Genomic DNA, 12,149 nt, shown 5'->3' with positions numbered 1-12,149 from the left:
GAAAGGTAAGTACAGTATAATAAGAAAAGTGAGGACTACTGTATTTTCCCTTGGATACCCAAAATTGTAATCATGTTAGAGAATGTTTAGAAATTATTTTTAAAAAGAGAGCCAGACTTTATGATGAGTGTACTAATTCTGATGTTTATTATCACCATAAATAGCACGAGGGTGCTATTCTTAACTGTTTTTAATTGTTGTATAAAGAATCATCTTTTGGGCTTCCCTGGTGGCGCAGTGGTTGAGAGTCTGCCTGCCGATGCAGGGGACACGGGTTCGTGCCCCGGTCCGGGAAGATCCCACATGCCACGGAGCGGCTGGGCCCGTGAGCCATGGCCGCTGAGCCTGCGCGTCCGGAGCCTGTGCTCCACAAGGGGAGAGGCCACAACAGTGAGAGGCCCGCGTACCGCAAAAAAAAAAAAAAGAATCATCTTTTATATCAAGTTATTTGTGAGGATAGGTTAATCATCGCTCAACCTAACTTTGACGTTTAAATATTCTCTTAGTGTTAAAACATTCTTATAAGCACTTTCCTGTACACTTGATATTTAATAGCTATTAGGGTATATGTGAGATAAATGAACATTTGGTGCCTTTTGAGAACTTTGGAGGAAAGTTGTCATAACTTTGGTGTTGCCCATTTCTTCACTTGTTAGTTTTGGGACCTCGGACAAATAGTTCTCTTTGTAAGCCATGGTTCCCTCATTTGTAGTTGGGATGATACAGCTACGTATCTCATATAGTTGTTTTGAATGTTAAATGAGATTATTTTATGTGCATCGCAGTGACTGGTACAAAGTTCTCAAACACTAAAAGCTATCATTTTTAAATTACTTCAAATTCTTCTGAAGGAGGTAAATAGTAAGATACCAAACAGTGGGAGCTATTACTGGGAATGGCATCATCTCTTTCAGACAAGTATGAGACAAGTTTTTAAGGTGAACACATTCTTAAAGAATGTGTTGTTGAAGAACACTGGTTGGTCAAAAATGTGATCTGAGGACAATTCATCTGTATATTCTAACTAACCAACTGACAATACAGAAGAGTATGAGGGTGGGATTATATGCCAATTCTCTTGCATAAGTGTATTATGGGGAATTGAATTTTAGGTCTTTAAAAGGAAGAGAGGCTGTTGAATTTCTTAGATATGTTTCTAAAGAGGTCCAATGACTTATTCTACTCTAAGTCAAAGTTTTAAGCTGCACCTGATAGGTCAGTGGTGAGCTCACCAGGCATTTGGCGAATGGCTCACAGACGTACATTTGTTGGAAGTTCTTTTTTTTTTTGAAAGAGGGAGGGTTCTTTTTTAACATCTTGTGATAAAGCAAATAACTGTAGGGGAAAAAAAAACCAATAAGTGAATATTTTCTTAATGCCTCTTGTGTCAGGTTAAAGCAACACAATATTGGTATTGTCTGACACTGATATTAAATTCATTGTGGTTATAATACTAAAAGTTTCATTTCTCAAAAATAACCTTCCAAATTCCATGAACTATTGCTTGATGATAGGAACATGTATCAAATATTAAAGTGTTATCTGTACCTGTGACTACGTATTTCAGTTTCAGTTATTAAAATAGAGGATATTTAACAATTCTATCTTAAAAACAGGGGAATGGACATTCTTCCTTTTATTGAGAAGAGAAATATTAGAAAAACTTGTTGAAACAGTGTCTGAAAGAGGTTAAAGTTGGAAATAACTTGTTTCCTGATATTCTTTTTGAGAATTCTCCAGCAGTGTTCACTAGCATATCTTATATTTTCTTAGCTTGTGTGAGTCTCATTTTTATATCTACAATGGAAACAACATGAGCTCAAAAGCACACTTTTTCAGGTTCATCCCATTTTCCATAATACTGCTGCGGCAATGTCAAAGAGACTCATTAAATGTTTTATGGGGTTTCTGTTGTAGTTTGTGCTTTGGTTCTCTCTGAAGATGTATTTATATTTGTACATCTGTGTTTGTAGATCATTTTGTATTTCCCACCAATTTAATTATTGTTCAGTAAGTTCTTGTCATTGCTTTTCATGCATTTGCTTTTGGTTTTAGCTTTTCTTACCATATTTACCTTAGAGAGCTTGCATATAAAACAATTAATTTGAATTTTGCTCATATATATTTTTAAAATTAGATTTATTGGAAATTTTTCTTGAATTTTACTTTTAAAGCCACAGTACTTAACATGTTGTTAAGCATTTAATAAATGTTCAGTGAATGATAAAGTGTATCTCAGTCTACATATATTATGAAACTTTCTGGAGACCTATACTTATAATAGTATAGCAAAATCACATTGGGATGTTAGTTCTGATGTAGACAATACCAGGTATGTAACCAATTGAATATCTTGAACTTTTCAGGTAATTGATAAAGAATATAGATTTATTTAACACATATTATGTGCTAGTCATTAGCACATATTTAATATTTAAATATTTTAACATTTAATGTAAAATAAAAAGAAGACATAATGGTAATTTACTATTAAGCATTGGGTTGCTGGGATCAATTCAGTTATTTAATAAAATTATCAATGACAGGATTTGAGAGAATATTTTGGAGCTGCCTTCTCTTTTGCTGACTTCTAAAATCTTGCAAAAATGTTAATTTGCAATGTAGAATTCAAATGAAAGAAAACTTTTACAGCCTAGAAAGGTACATTTAAAACTATTTATTTCATTCAGCCATCAAATACAGTACTAACTTAGTGACAATGAGATTATATCAAATTTAAATTCATTAACAGTTACTTGAACGCCTTTTAAATCACTTAAAAAGTGAGTACCATCTTGGGATTTTCACTGAAGTATAAATTCTGGAGTGTTATTTTATTCTGTATTATGGTATCAGAAGTGAAATAAGATTTGGCTTCAAGTAACAAATGGGCCACTAACCAGTTGTATGACTTTAAATTCCTTTTGCCAAAGTTTAAACACTGGGAAACTTAGGGCTATATATACCCACACACTTTTCTATGCTGCATATGATCCGTGAGCTAATCTATGTGAACAGAATTCTTTATGAGCTTGGAGTTCCATTAGTTCAAGTTATCATTATTAGGATGATCATTATTATATCTGGCAAATTTTCTGTCTAGTTCCTAGTCTATTTCAGTTTCTTCAAGGATAATTTTGCAAGAAATAATTTGTTTTGAATGGCTGCAGAAATGTTTATAGAAATATGTTAAGCTCTTAAACTGACTTCCACACCATTTAACATTTTCCTATACGTCCTTTGTGTTTGTTTGGCATGTGTGTACTTACACATGCACATAGTAAATGTCTATAAAAACAAAACCAAAGACAAGGATGAATGTGATATGAGCATCTTTGCTTTACACTGTAGTTGGCCTCAAACCCTCATACTCTCTTTCTTACCTGCTCTGGTGACCTTCTGGATTACAGTTTCAGAGAAACAACCAGAGGTAGTAGCTGTAGCAAGATAGCAGCTGGGACCATACGGATCTCAGCATCCTGCCTTATGGCCATTATCTTTGTTTCTATCTTTATGCTGCCACTCTGTCTCCTTCTTGTGTTCTCCCTGCATCCTCTCCTCACTGCCGCCCCCTCCTCTTCCTGACTCCAGCTCCCGTTGCCCCTTGTAACTTACCCTTCCTCCTCCTTCATTTTTCTTTATTGATACAAGATGAAACAAGACTCCCTAATTAGGAAATTCTTTAAAAACTATTTTTTAAAGTGTATGTAGCCAGGCAGCTACCATTCCCTAAATCCCATATCCACCATTAACAATGGAAAAAATTATTTTTGTATGCTTTATCAATTAGAGTGTATTAGACTGTAGCCCCCTTAAGTGCTGAAATAATAGATATTTAAAATAATGCAACAATTTTCTTACTTTCTATGTAGGAATGGGTTGTTGCTATAATAAAAAATAATTTGAGGCTAATGACAAGAAAGAATAGTGAGTAATATCTTTCCCCTTCCCCAGCTGCTGAAGATGAAAATCATGTCAGCATCAAGTCATTTTTGCCACATCCCTTGTTAACAGCTTTTTTCAGGGCGGGTCATAATTCTGTGTTCTGTTAGTGTCTTAACTCCATAGTGACATGCTTCAATCTTATTCCACATTGATTTTGTAGTGTATATACATGTATTTTTAGGATACCCCTTGAATGATGGATCTCATTATTAAGTTATTATCAACTTTGGCAAAAATGTTACAACCTTTGAATGAAGAATAAATTTATTAATATGATAAAGTTAATAATTGATTTTGCTGTTTGGAATTTGTGTGTAATGTCTCATTGTGTATGTCTAAAAAAGTAAACTTACTGTCTGCCTGTCGCCAGGAGAAAAAAGTGGGACCTAATCAAACTCCTGTGGGGTCAACCCTTGTGGTTTTAAAGGCCCTTAATGTTGTCCAGCTGCAAAATAAAAGGAATTGGGAGGGGAAGTTGGAAGGAGTGGAGGGGGCTGGGGGGGAACGTGTGGAAAAGAACAGGGAGTCTGGCTTTTATTTTTTTTTTTAAGTGAGTTCAGTGCCAGCCTGGACATTGGCTGTGCAGACTATTGAGCCATTGTCTGCTCCATTTCCAGAATAGCCCCCAGTTAATCACTTCGGCTTTGAAGGGAATTTCCTCGTGGAATTCTCCACAGAAAATCTAATCAACTGACCTGCCCTCTCAACAATGGAAGGCTTTTTTTCTCTCTTTCCCTTATTGGGGCGGGCTCTGTAATGTAGCCTTTTGTGCAGAATGAACCCTCCCAGTAGGAGTGGAGAGCGTGTGTGAGCGACTGAGTGTGTGAGTGTGAGAGAGTGTGTGTGTGTGAGTGTGAGTGTGTGTGTGTGTGTGTGTGTGTGTGTGAAGAATGCACACTATCTCGTGTTGGTGAGTGTGTGCTTACTCCCTGACCAGATGCTGCGGTGCACGGGGCAGCCACCATCTCTGCATGCGTGTCTGTGTAAGTGTCTCTCTCTGTGTTTGTGTATGTGCCTCTGTCATTTCATGTCAAAGGTACATTACCTGATTACCTTCCTCGCCTGCCAGATTTTTATCTAGATAATTGGAACTGCTATGGAGGCTGTGCCTTGCCAGCCAGCTTAGGAGCCGTAAAGCCCTAGTTTGTCCACCTTGTTATCTGTGGCTGCCTGGGCAGAGGAAATTAAAGAGATCCCCAGCCAGGGGAGCGCTTCCCGCCCTGACCTCCCCAGCAATCCCGAGCAGGACAGTTTGTTAGGACCATCTTTTTGTTTTCATTTGTTGGTTTGGTTTGGGGTTTTGTTCCCTGGAGTGTGCGTTATTTTGGTATGTGGATACCTATTTCCCTCCGCATCGCACATCGTGTTTTATGGAGTTTGGAGCTGAGGAAACTTTGGTTGGGTTGCCAGGACGTTCGCACCACTTTGTGGAAAGCGCGAGCTAACAGTGAGACCGACAGAGTGAGTGACAAGTTGTTTACAGGTTTCCTTGAAGGGGCCTCTGCTATATTTCAATCTGTCAAAGTTGCTTTTCTTCCCTCAGAACAATGCCTGATTGTTGTGTGCGAGAGTGTGTGTGTGTGTGTGTGTGTGTGTGTGTGTGTTTTCGTGTGCGCACGGAGAGAGCCTAGAAAAGGGTGAGAAGGCGTAACAATTCTTTGTGTAAAAATGCTATTACTAACATTTAATCTTTTCGCTTAATGAGTTAATAAATGCAGTTTAATCGGGGTTCTGTTAGGTTACAGATTTCTCTTTTAATCAGTAGCAAATGCATTTTCAAAAATCATATTGTGTGTGTGTGTGTGCATGCGTGTGCGTGTGTGACTTTTATTATTTAGAGGAGAGAGTATGGGAGACGCGTTAAATGAGTTGACTTCTCACATTCGGTAATGTCTGGAAGGGAGAATTAAAAGGAAAGGACAGGCACCCTGAGGTTGTCTAGTGCCTTGCAGCCCGAGAGCGTGTGGCTGGAGGAAGGGGGAGCAGCCCGACCCGCTGCTGGAAGTGCGCTACCCCTTTAAGAGACTGGTCAAGGAGTCCTAGGAGAGGGAGGGGGGGTGAGAGAGAGAGAGAGAGAGAGAGAGAGAGAGAGAGAGAGAGAGAGATTGAGAGAGAGAGAGAGAGAGAGGGAGAGAGAGAGAGAGAGAGGGAGGGAGGGAGAAAATCAATTGGTTTAGAAGGTTTGGACTCACTTGACAGGTTCAGTTGGAGACGATCATAGGTGGCTGCTGTGACAAAGGGAAATTGTGCTTTTCCAGCATGCTTACTGACCCTGATTTACCTCAGGAGTTTGAAAGGTGAGTACAGTTTTTCCCCCCTGATATATTGAAGTGCAACTATCCCATTTTACAGTAGTCTCTGAATCCATTGGAAGATGCTCCCTTAAAACGTGTTTTAAGGGAGAAGCTTTTAGCTAGTGCTTCTGCAGTCTTGTTAGCTGATTTTTGTTGATTGCCCAGACCAAATGGAACTGATTTGCAAAGTCTCCGGGATTTCTGCTAATATTTTTAGGTTACGTCCTATAACAGGAAATTAAATGAACATTAAGCATCTCTCTCTCTCCCACTCGCTGCTTTTCTCTTTCTCATTCACTCTCTTACTTTCTTCCTTCATTGATATTTTTCTCCCCTTCTACACCTTTTTAAATGCTTTTGTGTGCAGAGTGTTACCATTTTCAACATCTCTGTCTCGTAATATCTGGGGTGACAGAAGGTTTTAGTGGTGGTTAAAACGGAGGCTATAAGTTCCTATTTGATTCTTCTGTAAAACTTTGGAAGCTGCTCAGTAAAGCACATGACCTTTTGTTGATATAAGAGAGCAGATTTTTTTTTTTTAAAGAAAATTTAACATCACAGGAATCTATTAGTACATTACTCTGAAATGTCAAAAAAAATGGGGATGATCCCTTTTTAAGTTTTTAGTGGCCACTTTTTGCACTGTCTTAAGCTGAATTTTGATTTATTCTGTTTTCCCTTTTGCTATGATGGGAATAAGTTTATTTGTAGTCAAGTATTTCCTATTAGAGAAATGTGTGTAATATCCTTCCATTGGATGTTTTTGCAAGTAAAGCAGGGCTCTGAAAGAATTTTAGCCCTCTTCGTGTTCCTATAAGTACACACTGCAGTTTTTAAATTTGAGTTCTTATCCTAGCATAAGTTCATTTTTTGGAACTATAAATAGAATTTTGTTTGCCATTAAAAAGAATTCAAACTTTGTATTCTGTATGGTGAATTAGAAAAAAAAGCTAAAAAAAGCCAGGATGCATGATACCCAGGCTTTTTTTTTTCATTTTCATGAAAGCTACCTTCTGTATAAACATTTGTTGTATCTGACTATGCAATGCAAGCTAGGTGCTAGACCAGCTGGTTAAAAATATGCTAAGTCAAGCTGTTCATCGCTCAAAAGACTGAATTTGATATGAAAAGACGAAAAAAGAAAGGACAAAGATTAAAACATTCTAGAAGTGAAGCAATGGAAGAGAAGAGGGGTATTGAGAATAAAATAATGCTTGAATGTGGTCGGCTATTAGAGAAACCAATATCAGATCAGGAGAGAAAGTAAAATAGCCATCATATATACTTTAATACTGTCTTCTTTCTTTCATTTTCTCCTCCTCTTTTTTTTTTTTTTTAAAAAACTTAAGGTGCATCTTCACCACGTAATTCCAGTGAACGGTTTAGCTTTCTTAACAGTTTTGAATTATTTTTTTCAAAGTTTTGTATATTAACTCTTTAAAATAGTTAGCTTTTTTTTTTTTTTTTTTTTTTGGTAAACATAGCCTGTTTCATATGTAGGTATTGAAGTTATTTATACTGGAACATACTACTGCTTAATACCATAGTGAGTTTTCTAGTATGTGCAGAGCGACACTTAAATGATAGTATTCTTCAACTCTATACTTTTCGAAAATAAAACTCTGAGTCTGATTTGTAAGCCTGTTAAATGACTGTTCTTATAAAAAGGTAGTTACATATTAACAGGCTGTAGCCTATTCCTTTATATAGGCAAGCTTTCCTGCTGTGAACTTTATTTGTATTTTTTCAATTATCTCTTTTTAAACTAAACTTTTCCCTTTCCTATTCCGATGCTCAAATCTCTTAACACTTTTTTTTTCCTCCTGGTGAGAATTTCAGTTTTTTGTCACTCAGAGGCGTGCTTTTCTAACTGCCTAATTAAATAAGCAAGTGATAATCAATAGCGTTGTCAGTATAGACAGCATCTTTGGAAATATTAGTAGCTAAAATAATTTTGAAAAATGTCCTACAATATAAAATTTCCTAATAATTTCCCCTGTGGTTGTAATTGGTAATACATACAAAAATCTCAGTAAATCATTACTATTTGTTTACACTGAATTTGTATGGCTGAGTGTATCTATAGTCACCCACATAGAGTATATATCATGCAGACTCAATATTGAATATTTATATTCTCCAAAGGAGGTATATATGCTGTAATTACACTCTCATACATAGTCAGCTTTTTTTGCCTTTTCAACTATCTGCAACTTTCATTGGATATGTAGGTCATTTCTATCGAGTGTTAAGTTTTTATTCTGTTTGCTCACCTGATATAGATGAGTTGTTCACTCAAACTTAGTCAGAAATCTGAAAAGAAGACTTCTAAATTTCTATATGAAATAGAGAACATTGCTCTGGAGGACATTAATAAGTTGCTTGGGGCTTATGTATTTTGGAAGTTGTATGTGATTTTTTTTCTAGTTTCATCAGTAGTCTTGTCTATCTTCTATTATCCTTTCCAACCTGTAGACTATTTGAAACTTTAAGGAATATTCAAAACTTAAATGTCTGGATCAAAATTGGAATATAGATTTGTTATGTCCGTATTATCAGCCCTAGAAATGAACATGATCAATACTGTCAAACTAATAAACAGTTGCTAAATAATTCAGAAGTAGTAACAATTTCACTGTCTGCTAAAACATATTCAGGAGGTAAAGCAAATTGAACAATGATTCTAAAAAGTAAAGAAGTTGAAATATTTTATTTTTACTGTCAAGCATCCCTAACATAATTGATTATGATTAATGAAAAACAATTCTCAGGTGGGAGGTGAATAGGCAAAGTATGCTCTAAGGAATTATTTGTAAGCAAAATCTTTTAACTCATACTATTTAGAGGAAACATAACTGGCAACATGGTCTAAATGTTAGTAATAGTGTCTAGAACGAACGCTTGAACTCTCCGAAAAAATTTTAAATGAAGACAGTGAATTTATATATTTACCTGAAAATAAATAATAAAAATTGTAACTAAGGGTTTTTCCTTTCAGAATACCATTTATTTTTTCATGTTCTTAGAATGAAAATATTTAAAATATTTGTCTTAAATATCAATATCAGTTTGTTTCTGATGAATGAAAAAAAGCATTTTTTGTTACTATCAATAATATTGTATTCTGTTTTTCCTTATGTTTATATTTATCCTATTTGACTGTAATGTAATTGTTTTATGACCAAGCTACTTGTTACACTTTCTAATTGTTTTATGTTAAGAGACTTAATTAAAAAGCAAGTATAAGATGATTGCTTAAGAAGACAGTCTATTAATGTCTAGAAAGAAGAAAAAAAGTTGGGCTCTAAGGTAGTGGGATGAAGCAGATTAAGCTTATAATAGCACCTATTTGATGGCTTCTCTCAAAACGGGTGCAGAAACACATTGCCAGTTTTCTACATGTTGAAGGGAACACTACAAGAGTAAAACCTTCTGCAACAAAAATTTAACTATTTACTTTATATTCCCATCTAATTTATTTATGGCCATATAGACTAAAGAAATAATTTTTCACATTAAGAGACTTTAGGTGTTTTTCTGAAGAAAGACATATACATCAGGTACTGTGAAAAATTAATTTTAAAAATTACCATGAAAAATCACTGTTAATGGGCTGCAAGAATATTTCTGACATTAGCAGTACTTTAATTACCTGAAGTTTGTCCATAGTAATAATGTATTTATCACCTGGACAGATTCATTCAGCTTGATTAAAAACTTTCTTTTAAACCATTGTGCTCATGAGTGATAAATACATTCAAGTTAGCAGGTAACCCCTAGGTGTGAACCAAAGGAAAGTTTTCTGCTCACATTGTCACCTAATGGCACCTGCAAACCTGTAAGTTTGATGTTATGTTTTCAGGATGTTCTGATATCTGCCTTTGTTCATTTTATTTATTTATTTTTTATTTTCTATTACCTTGTAGAGGAAAAGGTGCCTACAACTGATTATAGATTTTAATTACCATCCCAATAATTTGCAAGCTAACTGAGCTAAGATATTAGTTTGGAAGGCAGCTTGCATGAAGCAGTGGACAAACCATACTTGTGTCACACTCAAACTGGAGGACTGTCCTGAAGACTTAGCAGGCGATGCGATCTGACTGATTGCCAAGAACAATTAAGGGTTAAATGTCAGGTAGTTCAGTGTTTAGCAGGTTGAGAGATAGAGAAACGTGTGGATGTTATGATTACTTCACACGTTGATATGGTCTTGTGTTTCTCAAGTATAATCAGCATACAATAATGTATTTATCTGTGCTTAGGGAGCTTTTAACTAAAGTCTGTATATGCACCATACCTGAGAGGCAAATAATAAGGCCTGTTCTAATACTTGAGCACATTACTCCTCCATAGAGCTGGAAGCTATTTCAAAGGTATTACATTCATAATGCATTTAAAAAGCCAAATTATATTCATGGTTAAAGTCTGACTTTTATTGTCTGTTCTTTCCACAATCAATTCTCCAGCCACCTAATGAGTATGTGTATAATGCAGATGTGTATTATGTATGTTGAATACCTCCCTTTCTATAGACGAGTTAAATACATATAACTGATAGATTTTGGTTTTCTTCCATAGTTTGTTACTCATTTATAATTTCAATGAGTTTAACAGCATGGGAAATAAAATAATCTTGACGTTTCTCTTGTTCTAACTTATATATAGTTTAATATGTCAGGTTTCTGACTCAGATGATGGCACTCAGATAGAAATATGTGCAAAGATTTAACCAAAACATGAAATATCTTCCTTTTAAAGGAAACATTTTGTTGGACAAGAAATGGACTGAAACCTAGCAAATTCTTTCTTGCTTCATTCATTCTGTCCTTTTTTTCTTTTCACTGATTGAGAGCATTGTCATTCACATTAAATAGAAAATTTGAATGTTATATGGATGAACATGATCGAGTGATATTGCTGGAGAAGAAAAAATTTAAAGACATACTATTTTGCTTCAGCGAACAGCATTTATTTGGACATTCTTTAAGAGAATGCCTCATATTTCTCCACTTTAATCAGGAACTAATAATGGTCCAGGAGGTGACCTTTTCATCCTTTCTGACTTCTGTGTTTTCTCCTGCAGTTTGGAAACTGCACTCCCTTCTCTTTAGCATTATCTATTCTTCTCTTCACTTACTAGTTGAGAGTTCCTACATCTCTGGAGATACTGTGGCGTGTGGTTCTGCTTGTCCAATAGGGGGGTGTTGCATTTCTCCACATTCAGTATCCTTTTCCCTCGGAGCCTGAGTGTAAAACCTCAGCAGTACTCCCTGCCTTTGCCAGCCTGAGGAGTCAGAGACTCAAAGTTGTTCCCAGCTCTTGCGCCTTCATTGTAGAGCTGCATTCTGCTCAGTGGGCTGCCGAGAAGGACCAGACCGAAACAAGATTTAGAAGAATTCTGGTGAGAACTGTTTATAGGGATATGGTATTTTAAAAGAATGTAGTAAACAAACAGAATTGTGGCATAAACAAAGATAATTAGCATAAACAATGTCATTTTAGGACAGGTGGTTTTAAAAAACAAACAACAAAAAACCCAAATATGAACCCAACTTGAATGCTGCCAGTTTGGAACCACTGAACCTTAATCTGTACTTCATGAGAATTACCCAGGTTTGTTGATAAACTTATTAACATGCTTTTTCTGTTTCTTTTGTATCATTTTCCGGTCATTATGCCCTTTTGTCACCCAGCTTGAAAGTAATCTATTACAAGGTAGTGTGAGGACTTTTTACCCATAAAACACGACAGAAGGAAAATTAAAAACAAAAACTTGGGGTTGTTCATAGACTTTGGAAATCAGTGTCGAAGCTTAAGTCAATTCAAAACTGAACTCAGCTCATTGTATTTTAAATCTCTCTTTGTATCTAAGTGACATTTCAGTCACTTGGCTGTTTAGTATTAATG

General features: G+C 35.8%; 1 protein-coding gene across 14 annotated transcripts in view; it reads left to right on the top strand.

Moving 5' to 3' along the window:
- The window catches only part of SOX5 (SRY-box transcription factor 5), a 994,587-nt gene that overhangs the window by 588,984 nt on the left and 393,454 nt on the right, over positions 1 to 12,149 (top strand). For 3 of the 14 annotated variants that reach the window (XM_082849639.1, XM_082849636.1, XM_082849635.1), the window contains exons 1-2: positions 4,833 to 4,928; positions 6,145 to 6,242. The exons of the other annotated variants lie outside the window; for them this stretch is intronic. In XM_082849639.1, coding sequence (XP_082705765.1) covers positions 4,917 to 4,928; positions 6,145 to 6,242 — 110 coding nt within the window. In that variant the 5' untranslated portion in view covers positions 4,833 to 4,916. Of the gene's footprint in view, positions 1 to 4,832; positions 4,929 to 6,144; positions 6,243 to 12,149 lie in introns of those variants that run through there. 14 annotated transcript variants of the gene reach the window in all.

The sequence above is a fragment of the Leucopleurus acutus genome, assembly GCF_964270905.1.
Source record: "Leucopleurus acutus genome assembly, chromosome: 11".
NCBI lineage: Eukaryota > Metazoa > Chordata > Mammalia > Artiodactyla > Delphinidae > Leucopleurus > Leucopleurus acutus.
Note: the sequence above shows the minus strand (reverse complement) of the source record. Positions and strands in the feature narration are given on the sequence as shown.